Source organism: Pongo pygmaeus, chromosome 11 (assembly GCF_028885625.2).
Source record: "Pongo pygmaeus isolate AG05252 chromosome 11, NHGRI_mPonPyg2-v2.0_pri, whole genome shotgun sequence".
Lineage (NCBI taxonomy): Eukaryota > Metazoa > Chordata > Mammalia > Primates > Hominidae > Pongo > Pongo pygmaeus.
In genome coordinates, this window is record NC_072384.2 from 48,053,213 (window position 1) to 48,072,541 (window position 19,329).

At 39.6% G+C, this 19,329-nt stretch overlaps 1 protein-coding gene across 1 annotated transcript in view; it reads left to right on the forward strand.

Moving 5' to 3' along the window:
* Window positions 1–2,505: 2,505 nt before the first annotated feature.
* The window catches only part of EPC2 (enhancer of polycomb homolog 2), a 143,417-nt gene continuing 126,593 nt past the window's right edge, over window positions 2,506–19,329 (forward strand). The window contains exon 1 of the mRNA XM_054477998.2: window positions 2,506–2,942. Coding sequence (XP_054333973.1) covers window positions 2,790–2,942 — 153 coding nt within the window. The 5' untranslated portion in view covers window positions 2,506–2,789. The remainder of the gene's footprint in view (window positions 2,943–19,329) is intronic.

The window sequence follows — 19,329 nt, forward strand, 5'->3', positions numbered from 1 at the left end:
CAAATATTGGCAGCAATAGCTAGGTCAGGTGACAGGCCAGTAAGGTATGTGAACTATAAGCTAGAGTGGCATGGGGTCAGTAGCAGTGAATTTCTTCATGGAATATCAGTCAACAAATATACTTTAGATGCCTGCCATATGTGAGGCATGGAACTGGGGATACAGTGATTGACAGACAGATGTTGTTCCTGCCCTCCTTGGTCTACTGCAACTTTAGGCTCTGGCTTATGCGCTCTCTTGGCCGTTGGTTGGAAGGTCTTAGTAATTAACTTTGAATTAGCAGCTTTAGAATGCTGACTGGTCAATAAGCTGAATAGCTTGGACAGCAGGGTAGCACCACTGAGAAAACCAGAGTTTTGGAGTCAGGTCAGACCTGAATTTGAGCCCAGTTCTGCAAGTTGTTGGAATTGAAATTTGGCAAATTATCTGATGCTCAGTTTTCTTATTGGTAAAATTATATTTTTTCATAGAATTATAATAATTAAGTGGAATTCAACTAGTTGAGATAATATATATAACATGTTACTACAATGGATGGTATATTACACATACTCGATATTTCCTTTTCTGAGAGAAACAGTAAAACTAAACATAGGGACTAGAAGAAAGCTATCCTTCCTGAACCTGAGGAGGGCTGGGCATCCAGATGAAAGCTCTGGATGACTCATTTCTTCAACTATTGCTTTTTTCTTCCCTTTCAGGCTTGAACCCAGTGCTGACCCCCTCCCAAGAACTTCTTGTTCTTGCTTCCAGAGGATTGGAACTGTTCCAGAGGTAGCACTTAGAGAGCAGGACATGCCCATAAGCTTGAGGAAGGTACCGCTTACAAGAAATGAGTCACAGCAACTCCATTGTTTCCAACAACAAAGTGGATGAAAAACACTCAAGCCCCACTAAACAATACTCGGAGTTTTGCTGGGACAGACTGGTTAGACTATTTGGACACTACCATGAAGACTATATCCACCATTCTGCCTTCAAAGGAGGAGACTGTAGAGAGAAAAGGGGAAGAGGAAGAGGAGGAAAAAGGGGGAGGGGAGGAAGTGGAGGAGGGGAAGAAGGACGTAATAGAGGAAGAGATATAGTTTTATTGTCACAAAGAAGTGACAGTAGGAATCCATTTCTTCACTGTTGGTCTTTAGGAAATCATCTGCCTTTCTCTGAGTTAGGCAGAGCATTGATCAATTATTAGAAAATGGTAAAATGTGTTAAAAACTCTCTTTGTATGGTTTTGTGAGAAATGTGTAATGCTTAAAGACTAACCAAGAGCCTCTTGGCTAAACCAGGTTGATGTCAACAATAGCTAGTACTTATTTGAGTCACCTTGATTTTCCCTCCTCTTGAGAACTTTCTCTAACCAGTTTAGGCTGCAGTCATGCCTCCTTTCTCTGAATGCTCACAATTATTGCCTAGATCTCGTTTGGTAATTAATCATGTGCTACTTACTGCCTGTGTCATCTCTTGTATTGTTTTCTTAAAATATTTACACTTTTTCAGTTGTCATTTATCTTTCCAGCTGTCATTTTCTTCAACTATTTACGTCTCTGTTACTCATCTTTCCAGCCATCCTGGCATCCCATTAAGGTGAAAGCTCTCTGAGGCAGGAACCTTTTCTCAGATTTCTTCGAGTCTTCCACAGCACCCCACATTTGACACACATCTACTACTTCGCAAATGTGTGCTGCCTTGGTTAAATTTTTAGAAGCTGAACTTTTAGGAAAGCTACTATTTTTGAACTCAGAAAAATACCTACCATCCACTAAACAGCTGTACCGAAGTTTGGGTGACAGGGAACCTAAGTTCACTTGTTGCATCTGGCAGCCTCAAACCATGAACCCTCACTGCTGCCCTGAGCATCCTCCCCGCGAAGGCGAGGACGAACGCGCTGCCGCACCTTGGAGAGGTCTTTCGGACAGGGACGGAGGGGAGGGCGTAGAAGAGGGCTGGCACCAGCAGCGCGGTCCAGTCCTCCGAACTGACTGATGGGACTGATGGGAGAGACCTTTCGCACCTCTCGGAGATATGCGCCTCGGAGGATGCGAATTAGCCTGCGCTCAGGGCGCCTTGGGGATAAGCGCCGTCCGAGTACAGGCTTGGGTGATGGCTGGTGGGGTCCGGGTCGACATCTTCCCTTCCCGCTCCTGGACTTCTGCACACACGCGCTGCTCGGCGCAGCCGTCTTTGCCCGGCGCTTTCCTCCGGGACACCCAGCGAGAGGGGTGAACCGGACGGCGGAGGGAGAGGCGCAAGTTCCCGGGCGCGGGCGAACTTGCGCACCTGGCACCTGCCACACAGCGAAATCATCGGCCGGCGAGCGGAGGGGCGCCGCCCCCGCCCCCCCTCCCCGGAGCGGACCGAGACCGAGCACGCTCCCGCGGGCCGGCAGCGCCGCGGAGAGAGTGGGTGGGCAGGCGAGGGAGGGGAAGGGAGAGGAAGGAGGGAGGGAGGGAGAGGGCGAGGCGCGTTCCCGCGACGGGGGCGCGCTCTCGCGCGGGCTGCCGGGATCGCTCACCGCCGCTGTGGTAATGTCCGCCATGTTGGCCATGGCGCAGGGAGCGGATCGGGCGGGCGAGCGGCGGATCTAGTGTGTGGAAGCGGCCGCGGGCGGCGGGGGGCTGTTTTCGGGCGGGGTGGGCGCCCATGCTGTGGCCGGGGGCAGTGAGGAGGAGGAGGAGCGGGCCGGCCGCGCTGCACTGAGGAAGGAGGTGGAGGAGGCGGCGGGAGTCCTCCCCCCCTCCCCGCCCGCCCCGCCGCCGCCGCCCGGGCTGTTCCTGTAAGGCGGGGAGACAATGAGTAAACTCTCCTTCCGAGCGCGGGCGCTGGACGCCGCCAAGCCGCTGCCTATCTACCGCGGCAAGGACATGCCTGATCTCAACGACTGCGTCTCCATCAACCGGGCCGTGCCCCAGATGCCCACCGGGATGGAGAAGGAGGAGGAATCGGTAGGGACTCGAGTGTTTATTACCCCCCCCTTCCCTCCTCCCCCCTCCCCTTTGTCAGTCGGGCCTCGCCATTCACAGAGCGCTTTACGCTCGCTGGAGGGCGCCGCTGCCGCTCTAACGCACGGGACTCTACGCCGGCGGAGTAGCGTAAACCCTCTCGGCCGGCGTAGCGCCCGCCCGCGGCCGCCATGTTGTTGCGTCCCAGTGTTGTGATTAGCTCGCAGCGCTGCTTACGCTGCCGTAAGGGGGCCTTGCCGTAAGCGGCGGCCGGGAATGGCGCAGGGGATGCGCTGGCCGCACTTGGCGTACGGTGTCTGTTTACATTCCCACCTACCTCCCCCAGGCACGGGGCTAATTAATAGCGTGGTATTATTTGGCTAGCCAAGATTATTATTTTTTCCATTTTTACCTTTGGTTTTGTATTGAGTTCTCTTTGAAATGACTGTGGAAGGGTGCTTTCAAAACAAACATCTTCCTCCCAGCAATGTAATCATCCTGGCTCCCCCGCCCGCGAAGGTGCAGCGGGATGAGGCGGTGCAGCACTGCGGCAGGGGAGGGCGGGGGCCACGACTACCGAGCGGGTCGTAGCGTCCGAGGGCCGCCCGCCGGCCAGTTCAGCCGACCTGAGCCGGGCGCGGGGCGGACGGGCTCTGCCTGCTCCGCCGGGACGGCGGTGCTCCGTGCGCAACGTTAGAGAGTAGCCGGGGATGCCCCGAAGCGAGCCGCCGGCGTAGCGTTGTCCTCGAGAATTGTCATTGCGAGGTGGTCCTTAGAAGTTGAGGATCTAGTGCATCTAAATTGGCAGTTGTAATTTTGATAATACAGCACCTTTTGGGAAAACTGCTGCTTTTCCTCCGATGGGTTAAATTTTGCAGACAGTTGGATTTCATCTGGCTTGACAGAGAGTGTTTATGACTCGAGTGGTGGTGTTACTTGCGTGCGAAGTTCATAGTAACTGCACCCTCAAGAATTTCTTCAATGAACCTGCAGTCCCGCCTTATTGTCAACCTCGGGTGTGTGTGGATTGGTTCTCTTGCTTCAGTGACTGTCAAAAGGAAGCTCGAGGTTTCCGTGATTGGTTTTCTCTTTTGACTATTAATATTGCAGGAAATGCTTTTATGCCTTTGATTGGCTGGTCGAGTTCTGACCTCATTATGTTACCCTGTTATTACTACTTTGCTCTGATTTAATCACATTTCTCTTTGATGTATAATTACTTGAAAGTCTTACATTTTCAGTAGAAAATGCATATGGCCGTAGCATCGGGATGAACTTAACTGTGTGTGTAGACACACAAATATGTAATACATATATATACACGCACATATGCATATATATTTGTGTGAGCATATATATATATATATATATATATGTTTATAAAAACCCACCATTTATCACTAAGGTTTGGAGCTGTGAGAACTTTTTTTTTGTATGTTAGAACCCTTTTTTTTTTAATTTGTTTCTAACGACTCAGTTTTCCATGGGAAGGAAAATTAAAATAAAATTATATTATATACAATAGTTAATTACATTGAACCTTAATAAGCACAACTTTGGATATTTTTGCTATTTTGTGGGTCTTGATCCGAAAGAAAGATGGCCTTAAAAGTACCAGTATTGTGTGTAATTACTTGGATCCTATTATTTTAGAACTTGAGTCAAATCTGTTCTAGGCCGGGCGCGGTGGCTCACGCCTGTAATCCCAGCACTGTGGAAGGCCGAGGTGGGCGGATCACGAGGTCAGGAGTTCGAGACCAGCCTGGCCAATATGGTGAAACTCCGTCTCCACTAAAAATACAAAAATTAGCCGGGCCTGGTGGTGCGCGCCTGTAATCCCAGCTACTAGGGAGGCTGAGGCAGAAGAATTGCTTGAACCCGGGAGGCAGAGGTTGCAGTGAGCAGAGATCGTGCCACTGTACTCCAGCCTGGGGGACAGAGCGAGACTCCATCCCCCCCAACAAAAAAAAGGAAATCTGTTCTAGAGTGAACAGTTAACTCCTGGAAGATATATTACTTTTTGCAATCACCAACATACGTGGTCCTTAGTATGCCACATATGTTTTGGTATTTTATCTTAATTTAGTAAGATAACTTACGAGTAATTTTTTCATGCTTCATTAAAAATAAAAGTGCTTAACTCGTGTTGCAATTTTTTGTTTGTTTTTTGAGATAGAGTTTCGCTGTTGTCGCCCAGGCTTGATTGCAATGGCGCGATCTCGGCTCACTGCAACCTCCGCCTACCGGGTTCAAGTGATTCTCCTGCCTCAGCCTCCCGAGTAGCTGAGATTATAGGCGCCCATTACCTCGCCCAGCTAATTTTTGTATTTTTAGTAGAGTCAGGGTTTCACCATATTGGCCAGGCTGGTCTCAGACTCCTGACCTCAGGTGATCACCCGCCTCGGCCTCCCAAAGTTCTGGGGTTACAGGTGTGAGCCACTGCGCCTGGCCGCGCCTTGCAGATTTTTTTTTTTTTTTTTTTTTTTTTTTTTACACCGAGTCTAGCTCTGTCACCAGGCTGGAGTGCAGTGGCGCGATCTCGGCTCACTGCAACCTTCGCCTCCCGGGTTCAAGCGATTCTCCTGCCTCAGCCTCTCAAGTAGTTGGGACTACAGGCACGTGCCACTATGCCCAGCTAATTTTTGTATTTTTAGTAGAGACGGGGTTTCACCGTGTTGGCCAAAATGATTTCGATCTCTTGACCTCTTGATCCACCTGCCTCGGCCTGCCGAAGTGCTGGGATTGCAGGCGTGAGCCACCGTGCCCTGCCGCGCCTTGCAATTTTTTATTAGCTCTTTTAGAAAAAGTTATTTTCAGACTAGAGCATGAGTGCTAAACTTGGATACTTTTCAGTAGCCTACTTCAATTGCCCAAATTTAAGGAAGAAGAAATCCAAATTCTGATAAAACTAGAGTTGAAACCCAGAACCTCTGATTCTTTGTCCTGTCCTTTCTGCCTCTTTAATAAATGCTAAAAGTAGAGATTCTTAAAATCAAAATTAAGCAAACCTTAACAGTTAAGATTTATAGTCTGAAATCTTTTGCTTCCCAGAGTGTCCAATTGGAGTATTAGTTTTTCTTTTTCTTTCTTTTTTAAATATGTATGTCAGAAGACTTGTGTTTTCATGAGTGACAGCAAATTCATTTCTCTGGTCTTACAGGACTTCTGTTATTAAACAGAATTATGTATTTATAAAAATGGTTCTGCCTTGATAAATATTTCTAAACAGCAGTAAAATGTCATACATTTCACAAATGTTTTGTGTTTCACTTGAATTGTATTTTAAGTAACTTTCAATATCTAGATGTCCTTAACTCCTTATTTTTATAAGATTTTTTCTTTTAAATCAGTAGGCTTGTAACAAACAAACCTTGGCTTACGGATTCACAGTTGTTGCTGGGTGTCTCTGAACTGTGCTGTCCTGCTTGGTTGGCAAAATCTTTTGAAGCCTTCATGGATGGCTTTTTCTCATTCCCCCTCTATCCCCACCCACCCTTAAAATTAAGGCCTGTCTCCTCTGTGTAGCTATTGGGCTATCATTAGACTTCGTTTATATAAACAAAGTCATTATTCAGTTTTGAGTTACATTCTGACTGAGTTACATTCTGACAATGCCTGGATGAGGTGATTTAGGTGTTCTTGGGCATTGGTAACATTGTGTCATTGATAATCATGTCATTCTGTGTAGCCTCCTCTTTTGGACATGCAAACATCTTTTACTTTTCTTCCCTATCCTTATTATAATTGTCCTCTGCTAAGAGCTGCCAGTTGGCATCCTCCTTTAACTTGGTCTTTGTAATGCTCCTCACGGCACTTGGTCTAGGTCAAGTACTGCACACTTATGTTTATTTAGAATTTAGACCAGAAAAATCAGGCAGCCAGCGGTTCTGCCACCTCCTCATGAGTGTTGTATAGTGGTAGTTGATGTTTTTACTGATACTTGCCATTTACTGAATACTTCATATATCCGAGATACTGTGTTAAGGGCTTTACATATATTATTTCATTTAATCCTTTTTTAAAATAAACTTTTTTGAGGTATACTTTACATACAAAAAAAGTACCTATTTACAGTGTGGAGTTTGATGAATTTTGACAAATGCATACATGCATGAAAACAAGACATAGAACATTTCCAACATTGGAAAAGTTCCCTTGTGCTCCTTTGCAACCAGTCCCTTTCCACTCCTAGTTCCAAGCAATTGTTGATTTGTTTTGTTTTACTGTAGGTTAGGTTGCCTTTTCTAGATTTTCATATAAATGGAATCATACATACTTTTTTGTGTCTAGCTTCCTTTATTCCGCACGATGCATTTAAGATTCATCCTTGTATGAGTCTGTTCTTTTATATTGCTGAGTAGTATTCCAATGAATTTGATATGCTATCTTTATGCATCTCTCTGATTTTTTAGTTGTTTCCAGTTTTTGATTATCATTTAATTCTGGTAACAGCCCTATGAGGTATTACCATTTCTGTTTTATAGAGGAAAAACTGAAAGGTCTTGCTGCTAGTGCAGGGCTGAAATTCAGACCCTTGACATTGGTGTCACAAAAGCATATACTCATGGTCACCATGCTGCATATTCAGGGTTCTTAGAGAACCCACAGTTATCATCTGAACTGTGATTAAGTTCATTATAGTTTTTGTAAATAATATTTTACTTTTTATAATTTGGAAACCTTAAAAGTTGCCAATTTGGTTAGACTGTTAAATTATTAAGAAGTGTAGTTTTTTTCATTACTTAATTTGGTCTGACTTTTGCTCTTGGGTTTTCAGATTTTCTTTCTCTTTTCTTAGCAGTTTGTTAACTTTGCTTTCCCCTGTATTGGCACCATTATATTTATCCCACTGTTTATGTTATCTTAAGCATATAAGAAATTTGTGGGAACTGTCCCATTGTATTGTTTACATTTTTCTCCTGCTAGAATATAATGTCTCTAAGGGTAAAGATCTTTGCTTATTTTGCTTATTAATATATTCCAAGTGCCTGGAACTGTGCCTGGCACATAATACATGCTTGAAAAATGTTTGTTGAGTGTTGAGTGTTTTTCTGTTCCAAGAGCTATATTTGTGTCTTTTCTCCCCCTCCCCCAATGTCTGTCTATATATAAAATTTATTAGCAGCGTTTGATAAATTCTTCTTCCAGGAATTCTTTCTGGTTGCTTACTTTGGTACTATGTATATCTAAATATTGTATTCTTTTTTCCTCTTGAGTCAGAGGCCTCTTTAAATATAGAATCTTTTCACACGCGGATATGGTTGTAATAATAAATCTTTATCTTGTTTTAAGTAACTCTCATAGGTGTGTATAGATTTGTGTGAGACACTTTTTCATACCAGAATGTACCAGTCTATATGAATCATGTGATTCACCTTATTTTTAAAGAAGATCCATGACTAATTTGAATTGCCATATTTCCTCTCATATGTTGTCTAATTTTTGCCATTATGTTAATATTTTAAGTGGTATTTTGAATTGATACGGTAGGAATATAATCCGTATTGATAACCTTTTCAGAATTACTATTGGCACTAATATATTTCATGTTTCATAATGGAGAGGATATAAAATGCAGTTTTGTAAATTGATACTGTAAAAACATGAAGCATTTCTTCTTTTAACAGAAGCAAATGACGTGCCAGGTATTATCTAAATGCCAGTTGTTATCTAAATAAGATATTGGGAAACTAAAGTATTCTGTATAGGAAAAGTATGTGTAAGGCTGTGTACTGAAATGTTAGGAATAAAAGAAGATGCAGACTTCGATTTCATGGAACTTAAATGAACCATTAAGTCCAAAAACATTTATCTGGAAAGTTAGCAAAAACTACAGGGTTAAGACAACCTGACAGACATCAAAAGAGCATTAGAGAAAGTTAAATGTTAGTGTAGTTGAGAGGCATGAGGTGATTCATTGCATGTCATAGAGAAGGCTTCTTGGAAAGAGGCGTAACAATTTGAGCTTTCAGGTTTGGTTGTATGGTGTATGTTGAAGCAAATATTTGAGCATAAGAATATCTAAAGGAAGTTCTGAGGATGCTGAGTAGACCAAAGGAAGGTTCTTCCATATTAGATGCTTTCTGTCAGTCATTTCCTATTCTTCCTGCTAATAGAAACTTTAGGAGGATAGCACTCTGATGTTGCTGACCATATCATTCCCCTGTTTTCATTCGGACATGCAGACATCTTTTGCTTCTGTCTTCCCCTTCATTTTATCCCTGTTATATCTTCAGCACTAGAAACTGTTTAAAACATAGAAGCACTCAGTAAATATTTGGTGAATGAAGGAGTAAAAATAGGGGTGGAGATTAGGTTGGAAAAAAGGTAGAATTAGACTAAATTATAGGTAGTTTTGAATGTTAGGCCTAGGAGTTTGTAGGGTGGTATAGATGAAAGACCACTGAAGTATGATTCTGGAGTTTTTGTTTCTAGTTCTGGTTGTCATGGATTAACCCATTTATGCCTAAGTGGGTTAAATGGCCATATAATTTGGGAAGTCGCTTAGCCTTTCTGAGCCTCAGGTTGTTCATCACTACTATCGCAGCTAACATTTGAGTGTGTGTTGTTGAGTGTGTTGAGCATGTGCCAGGCACTTTGTTAAACTTAATAGATGGTTTAGGGTTGATTTTAAGAGTAAGACATATAAGTGTTACTACTTCTTTTTCAGAGGAAGAAACTGAAACTTTAGAAATTAAGTAACTCGCCTAAGATCATCCATCTAAAAAAGAACATGGTAGAGTCAGGATTTGAACTCAGGCTGATTGACTCTGGGGCTCTTGCTTCACCGTTGTACTGCTTCATCTGTAAAACGAATGGGTTGAGAACTAGAAGATAGCTAAGGTCCATTATAGCTTTACTGTTCTATCATTTATTTTCCCATTAAAAGTTCAAAATTCCAGATGCTTGAGATAGAGAGCGTTATTGGTCTGGCTTGCATCAGGTATCTACCTCTGAGTCTGCCATTCAAAGAGCAGGGGAAGTTAGTATACCTATGTTGAGAAGTGTTACCCTCTCAGCTGGGGAGCTGCCCTGAGAGATCTGCTACCGATGGTAATATAGCATGATCAAAAGTTAGGAAGTTAAAGTATTAAGTCATTTTAATCCATGGTTTGTCCCAAGGCGAATTTGTATACTTAGTGTGTTTTTACAAACCATAAATTTGTAAGATGTTTTAATGAGCTTAGAATAATTTGTATGTATTATGTTTTAAATGAAATTTGAATCAAAGACTATAAAAGAAGTCTCCAGTGTCCTTTTAAAAAAAGCAAACTCTTCACACTTATTAATTTTCAAAGTCGTAAGGGATGAGTTTTGTTTGACCTCGTAGAAATTATTTAACCTTCCTGGCCCTTAGTTTTCTTATTTGTGAAATAGAATTGGACTGAGTGACCTTTAAAGTACCTTTGACTCTAAAAATTACTTGAACCTCTGAAACCGCATGTCTATCTGCTGGCATATTGTCCAGGATTATTATTAGATGAAAAGAACTAACAAATGTGACATTAAATATTGGGAAGAAATTAATGCTTAAGGTTGAACTCTTTAATACTGCTGAGATCCTGTCAATTTGGCTTGTCGTTCTTTAATGAGAATCAATTATATTCATCCACTATCTAATATTAATTTTTCCTAGAGCCTAGTAGAGCAATCCATTCTGTGTATGTTTTGGTTATGATCATCTTGCTTTCATGAAGTTTTCTTCACTTTACTAGGCTTACTCATTGCTGTAAGTATTCTGAAGTTCAGTAGTGCTTTTAGTCCTTACCCCTTGAGTTTATTTTAATTTTCTAGTATCATTTTTCTCACTTGAGTGTATGTGTAAGGGTATGTGTGTGAATTTTATATATGTATGAGAAAGAGCATGTGCATGAGAGAGAGTAGACACTTATTTCCCCAACAAGACTAAATGTCTTGAGGGAAGGTATCATGTGTGTTTTATTCAGTACCCAAGACAGGCAGGATAGCAATCCAGGTACTTCTGTCACTTTCTGTCTTAAGTGATAAAAAGTTTGTAATACAGGCACTTAGCATGATGCTGGTCACTTGGATTGAGTTTCGTTGTATCGGTAAACAATGCAGCTCTGCATCTTCATTTAGTTTTAAGTAGAGTTGAAGTAGAAAAACAGTAATGGGTGCGTAGAGACAGCATGAGGAGGAGAGGCTAATAGGAATAAACCATGAAGGAGACCAATGCAGATGGCAGAAGGTCCATCGTGATTATTTGATTTTAACTTAAAGTTGATCATCGATTATTTGCCTTGTCTATACTATTTAAATGGGACAGAGCTTTAAATTTACATGTTCTATCATGCAGAACCGCTTCTTACAGGGTTAACACTGTGGAGGAAGATGCCAGTCACTTCCAGTTTCTCCTCAGCACTGTTTCATTGTATCTGTCTGCTTTTGGGTTTTTTGTTTTACTGTGAGCAGCTCTTGCTATAAAGTCAGAGGAATGCAGACTGGAGAGTCAGCCTATCTGCTACCTCTCTAACTCCTATCTTTGCTTCCCTGCTTGCTTGCTTTTTTTTTTTTTTTTTTTTAAATGGGCTAAGGACGTGTCTCACGTTTTGGTTGGGGAGTCAACAAGTAGCATTCAGTTTTGCTGCTAATTTGGTGAAGTTGTTGGAGCTTTGAAATTGTGATTTAGGTTCCAATCCTGGCCTCTGCCACTTTCCTTATGGGTGAGGTAAATTACTTAACCTCATTGAGCCCCATTTCCTCATCTGTTTAATAAGTATCTGAAAAGTTAGTTTTAAAGATTACTTTTTTTTTTTTTTTTTTTTGAGACAGGGTCTTGCTCTGTCGCCCAGGCTGGAGTGCAATGGCGCAATCTTGGATCACTGCAACCTCCGCCTCCCTGGTTCAAGTGATTCTCCTGCCTCAGCTTCCTGAGTAGCTTGGGACTATAGGCACGTGCCACCACGCCCAGCTAATCTTTGTATTTTTAGTAGAGATGGGGTTTCACCATCTTGGCCAGAATGGTCTTGATCTCTTGACCTCATGATCTGCCTGCCTCTGCCTCCCAAAGTGCTGGGATTACAGGTGTGAGCCACCACGCCCGGCCAAGATTACGTTTTTTTGTAAAAACTTAAGTCTGTGTCTTATAGGCAACACTCATTTTTTTGGTAACAATTTTCACTTATACAGGATAACAAATACGAAGGTTGATGGAAGAGTAAAATGTGGAGTATTCCCATGCATTATTCTGTGATAGAGTTTCACATTTTTTCTCATGCCAATTAAACATTTTTACAGCTTGAGGCCAGGAGTTTGAGACCAACTTGGGCAACATAGTATGACTTCATGTCTACAAAAAATAAAATCAGCTGGGTGGAGTGGCATGTACCTGTAGTCTCAGCTACTTAGAAGGCTGAAACTGGAGGATTCCTTGAGCCCGGGAATTCAAGGCTGCAGTGAACTGTGATAGCGCCACTGCACTCCAGCCTGGATGACAGAGTGAGACTGAGGCCCTGTCTCTTAAAAACAAACAAACAAAAAAAGAGAGCGCTTTCAAACATTACAAGTTAATATGTGTGTTTTCCTCCGTCCTTCTCTGTTTTCTGGCACAGCAGTTGACAACCAAATTGATTTTAAAAACTAAAGACCTTGAAAATTTTTTGCTAAGAGAACTAAATCTTCAATTAATCCGTAGAGTAATAATTGGGCCCTGAATAATTAATAAATATTGTTTTTGTTCTTCAGAATGATTTTTTTAAGGTTAGATGATTAGGTAGTTATGGGAAAGAAAAGTTTTAGTGATGAAAATCTATGCAGTGGGTATTGTACACTAGAGAAGTGAATAAAGAGAGACATTCCAGTATACCATTGAATTCTTGGATGAACACTTTTGTTTGGAAACTTTCAAAAGTATGGTATTGATGAGGGTAGTCATGCCATTTATTTGATTCTTGAGATGTTTCTCAACTGGGGCACTATTAGCATTCAATTTGTAGTTGGTTGTATGGGATGGTCACTGGCAAAACAAGTTTATTACATCTATCTTCTGCCCATTAATTTCTGGAACTTTCTAGGTGGAATAACCCCAAAATGCTTCCTCCTTCAATTTCCAAGTGAAGGGTATTGGCATCTGATTTGAGAATTATGATCCAGGGCTTCTTAACCTTTTTTTGGTGACATGGACTCTTTTGGCAGTCTGGTGGAACTCCTCAGAATGATGCCATAAATTCATAAAATAAGGTCAGATAAATCAATTATATTGAAATAAAGTTATCAAAATAAACAATTTTTAATATATGTACTTTATTAACACATTAAGTACAGAATCTACAGTTGGATCTAGTTATCGTAAATTCAAAATAATGATAAATATAAACAGTATTTTGACATAATTTGACATGAAAAGATCTAGATTTCTGTTGATATTGCTAGTACTACTGTGGTCTGTTGTCTACATTAGGAATTGAAAGAAATGTTAAATTTGTTAGAAGTTTATGTTTTCTTATCCAAGTTCATGGACCCCTTAGTTTTTTCTATGGATGTTTTGGGAACCTACGACCTGAGGTTCAGAAATCTTCAGGAGAATTTCCATGACCCAAATGGCAATCTCATTCCTGTGTCGTCCTTGTCTCAAAAGCATACAGGCTGCAGATTTTATTCCCATTACTATACAGGAGATGGTACTGTAGACAGAATTGTCTTATTTTCACATTTAGCACATTTACTACTAGCTTTTTAAAATTGAAAAATAATAGATCCACATGATTTAAATATAAAAATTTAACAGCACAAAAGCATATACATAAAAAGTGTCTTTCCTTCCTCAGGTTCACAGACACGCTACAGAGGCAGCTTCTGTTAGCTGTGTTTGTGTGTGTGTGTGTGTGTGTGTGTGTGTGTGTGTGTGCATGCGTGTATGTGTGTGGTTATTCTAGAAAATTTCTAGACAAAGACTTTTTTACTCGGTAAAGTAACCAAGTAATTCTCTTGTACTCATTTTGTAAGTGAGTAATATGTGATCTTAAAGTTAGCTTTTTAATCTAGAGTTACAAGGTCAGGCAATTTTGATTTTAAATTCTTTCCCTTTAACATCTCTGAGGAATTGAGAATTAGCAGAATGTAGCTTTCTGTTGATTGTTTGTAGTTTGGATAGCAAACCTTAACCCGTCATTCCTAAGTGGCAGTTTGGTTGTCAGCAAAGCCTTGCATTGTGCATAGGACTTTTGCTTGTATTCCTATTTTTATACAAAAAAAAGTCAGATTAATTATTAAGTGACTTGTCAGTGTTTTTACTGTAATATTTATTTATGGCCTCAAGTAGTAACTTGAGTCAGAAGAGCAACAATAAGATACTCTTTTGAAGAAAGCCATTCTATTCAGGTATCATGTTGGCAAGCTAGACATTTCATATGGACTGCACTGTCTCATACTGTCACTGTAGTTGTTTGTGATGTTTATTCATTCAGTAACTTAGCCTCAAAAGCACAGGGAGCTTGTCTTTGTTACCTTTGTATACTCCATCATTTGGTATAGATGGCATATTGGTATTTGCTCAGTAAATATTTGATGACTGAATGTACAGCACCTGCTATGTGCTTTAGACGCAGAAAGGAGTAAGATGTGGTACCCACTCACAAGCAGCTTATAGCTTAGTAGGAGAGAAAGGGGTTTTACACAGATGAACACATTTCAAGGTGTTAATGTGGAAAATGAAAATGATACTGTGGAAATTTATATCATGAGGGACATGATTTGAACCAGAGTTTAAATATCAATTCATGTAATAGCTAATTGACTATAATATACTATTAGTTTTTACAAATTAGTCTTGAAATGATTCCTGTATGCCTGAATGCCATATGAGTTTTTTTTAGATGGCTGTTGTTACACTCATATAGGGAAGTGTGTGACACCCAGTAGAGTTGTTAAGAGAGTTGAAACAGTTTTGGGATGTAGTGTAGAGTCACCTTTTAGGACAGGCAAAATTGTATTATTAACAGTGCCTATTGAATGAGTTTGGAAGAACAGAAACTGTTACGGAGGATGGACTAAAGAAATAGTGCTGCTTGATTATTAATCAAGTAATGCATAGGTTTTACTTAATTTTGGCTTAAAGTGACGGATCACTTTCTGTAAAGCCAAGTACTTGGAAGAAGATTGTTTATACATTATAGGTGCTTGGTCAGTAGGAGTTTATTTGAAATAGCCTAGCCACCTTGCAGAATTCATCAAGGCTTTCAAAATACCTCCCACAAAAATTTCCAAAGATATAGGTCAGTGATTCTCAAGCTTTAGCATGCTTTAGAATCACCTAGAGGGCCTGTTAAAACAGAGATCACTGGGTCTTATTCCTCTTAGTGTCTGATTAAGTCTAGAATAGGGCCTGGGAATTTGCATTTTTAAGAAGTTCCCAGGTGATCCTGGTTCTGCTTGTCCAGGGACCCAACTTTGAAAACCACCAGTTTGAGAGGTAGTATTGTGGTTCTTATCTTGGCCACACACCAGAATATCTGGGATGCTTTTTATAAAGTACACTTAAAAGCTTTATCCTAGATCTACCAACCAAATCACAAGTTAGGGGTGATTCTGGATTCAGTAGAATTGATTTGTCTAGGTAGAAAAAAGGGATTGGCGTGTGTGCCCATGATCCATGCCTTTCTGCCTTACCATTTTACCACAGCTTTCAGGGTTTCTTTCCTTGTGATCTAATTTATTGGCTTTCAAATGTTTTTTTGACTATCACTCATTGTGTGTAACTGAAATAAAGTGCACTTTGACAGACATATCTATATTACACATATACTAATACAGTTGATTTTCATGATTCGAGATAGTTATGTTCTGTTATGTTGCCATGAGCACAGAATTATTTAATACCTAAGCCATTGCTCCAAGGGAAATAATAGGGTTAAGTTCTCGCTAGACCCTGGTCACAACAGTTTCATCTGCTGATCAGTTTGTAACTTTGTTTTATGTATGTTTCTGTTTTTTTAAAATCGTGTGTTTAAAATACATTGTTGATTCATTGACATTGAACTCACAGCCGGCAGCATTGTAACTCATGTCTGAAGGAAGCTTATGTAACACATGTATTTTCTCCATAAGGCACATGACAGTCTTGTTGTGCTGAGGAACACTGGACTGCACTTCAGCACCATACTTGGGGGCCCCTTTAGACAGTGAAATTACCCACAAAAGGCATAAAAATGTGAAAAACATAGTACAAGTAGAACATGAGAAGGATGCTTGTTTATAGTATGAGAGTTGAAACAAGATGTCAGAGTGTCACCTTGTTTGACCTCAGCTGGGAATATATGTCAGGTGGGCAACTCAAATATTTCACTGTTCTGCACGTGTCTGCAAGTGACTGAGAAAGTGTCACAAATAAAATTTAGCAAGTAGGCGAATTTGCAAATAGGGAATTTGCAAGTAATGAAGATTAGCTGTGTGTGTGTATATACATATATATATATGCATTTTTCCCTTTTCAGTTCTATTTTGTTAAAAATAATTTTGGTCATGAGCTACTAGATTGATTTCATGATTCACTAGTGGTTCAACTCACAGTTTGAAAAACGCTGCTTTACTTAATTCAGCAACATGGGTTATATATTACTTACTACTTATGCAATGATAAGTGTAAATGATATTAAACTATATATGTATGTTATATAGTTTATTTTGTATGATTATTATAGTTTTATTGTTAAAAGATATATATGTATATCTTTTCCCTCTTTGTGTAGTAAATATAGAGTTTAGTCTTGATGGGGAACCTGGGTTTTGCAGGGTATATCCCCAAGTTTGTATTTGTAATAGATCATTATTGGATGGACTGTGGAGGCAGTGCATGGGTGGTGGCAGTGGCAGAAAACTAGAGACAAAACTAGTTACGAGTTTACTGAACTGTGATTTCTGACTGCATTTTCAGCAAATTTATGGCAGAATAAAAACAATTCGGATACTTTGTGGATTACGGAGTTTCATTTAAATCTTCATCTTATGGCAGGGTTTCTTAACTGAGGTCTTTGGTGCCTAGGTAGACTTAAGGGAGTCTGTGAACTTTCTGGGTTTGTTTTGTTTTGTTACCACAGTTTCATATGGATGTTTACCACTTCCCTTCCAGAGAATCATCAGACCTAGAGTAAATGACCCTGATGACTCATTACGGAGGTTAAGAATCGCATTTTAGTTGATAATGCAGATTGCTTTTTTTTAAAAAAATAGTTAATCTTCATTGCATATGAATCACAAAGGTTTAAGTTTTCTGAGAAATCTGAGGAGGTATTTTAAAGTTTCAGACTGAATTTATACTGATGTGAAATGCAGAATTTTACTTATTGATTCTTCGTTGTTTGTGGAAACATATTACTGATGAATAGAAATGTATTGAATATAAAGAATATTATTACTTTTAAGCACTAAAGTAAATCTAGATATTGTGACTAGGCACTCTGGCTTATGCTTGTAATCCCAGCCCTTTGGTAGACTGAGACAGGAAGATAACTTGAGGCCAGGAGTTTGAGACTAGCCCAGGCAACATAGCAAGTCTCTACACAAAAAAATTTAAAAAAATCTAGATACCATTTGCCTGTATTGCAGTGGAATTGTGTTTAGAAACAGTGGCGTAAATAAAAGTTGCCCTTTATTTACTGTTAGGACGTTAACACAGCACAGGAAGGTGCTGATTCTGTAGGGTGATAAAACAGTACAGATGGTCGTTGGAAATGTACTCAGCCACCTGAGCATATCTTGAGGTAGTTAATTTCTCTGTAAACCAGAAAAACAAAACCCCAGAATGTTCACATTATATTATTCTGTTTTTGGAAATACCTACTCTTCCATTATAACAATATCATGTGTGTTCATTTGTAAAAAAATTCAGAATATGCAGAAAAAGTGTGAAGAAGAAAACACAAATCCCTTAAACTTCCAGCTCTCTGAGATCTCTGTGGTTGACCTTTGGGTGAATGTACATTCTTCCATACTTTTTTTCTATGTAATATATTTGTATGTGAGTAGGTATATGTGTGTAAGAGAGAGAAAGAGAAAGAGAGGTTTGTTTTTTAAAATCTACTTGAGATTGAAAAATTTCGGGAAAGAATTTCTTTAGCTCATTTTGAGCCATCGCTTCAGTTATTGGATTAACTTTATTCACTGTAGCCTGAGACATGGGTGGTGTAAGAGAATGGCAGCTTGTATTGGGTCACTGGTCTAAAGGGAGCTTGAGAGGAAGGAATAGTCATTTTCCAAAACAAGATAATTTTAAATATAGATATGGTCATTAAAGAAATTCTTATGTGCTGAGCATCAATTCTTATTTGTTATTACTGTAACTAGATAGTGGTCTGGTGTATATGTTGACTGTAATCTATTCAGTTCCATATTGAGGGAAATTGACATATCAGTCAGTTTTTTTTTTCAGTCCTTAATAAAAAATGCTTTTGGTTTTTGAATTAAAGTTAAGTAGATTTCCCCCTTCAAGTTAATTACTCATTTTTTCCTTAGAACTTTTGTAGTTTGTTCTAGTATACACTGCGTTGTAGATTAGTATATTCATTCAAGTGGATATCCAGTTGTCTAAACATCATTTAAAAAAATAATCTTTTCTCCCTGGTATGAGATGCCACCTCTGTCATATTTGAATTTTTTTTAGGTCATTTGGTGTATATTTTAACTTTTAATTTTGTTCCCTTTAAATTTTCCTTCAAAATTTTTTTTGTGTGCAAGAAACTATTTAAATCATTAATTGTTTTATCTTTTCAAAGATAAGATTATTAATTGTTTATTATCTGATCTTTTATCATTTATTTTTATATCTGGTAGAGCTAGTCACTTCCCCTTACTCATTATTCTACTTTTTCAGAGTTTACTGGCAGTTGTTTCTTATTTTTTCATATGAACTTTATCATTGTTTTGTCTAACTCCGGAAAATAATGTTGGCAGTTTTACTGGGATTCACCATACATTTATAAATTAGCTTATAGAGAATTGACATCTTTATGATGTTGACTTCCTGTTTTGGAATGTGGTTTGTCTCTTCATTTGTCAAAGTCTACTTGTGTATCCTGTTGGAGGGTTGGTTTTGTGTATTTTTTGTTGAGCTTATGCCTAGGAATTTCATCTATTTGGTATTGTAAATGGAATCTTCCCTCTCATACCTTATAACTTGTTAAAGCTGTTGATTTCTATATGTTAATTTTTATATCCTGCAACTTTATTAAATTGTTTGTACTAGTTTTCTCTGATTCTCTTATATAATTGAGTTAGATACCATATCACCACCTAATAGAGATAGTTCACCTCTGCTTTTCCAAATAGTATGTTTCTAATTACATTTCCCTGTTCTATTCGCAAATACTTCCAATTCTGTGTTAAATAGTAGTGGAGATAATGGGCATTTTTGTTTTGTTTCTGAACTTAATGTGAG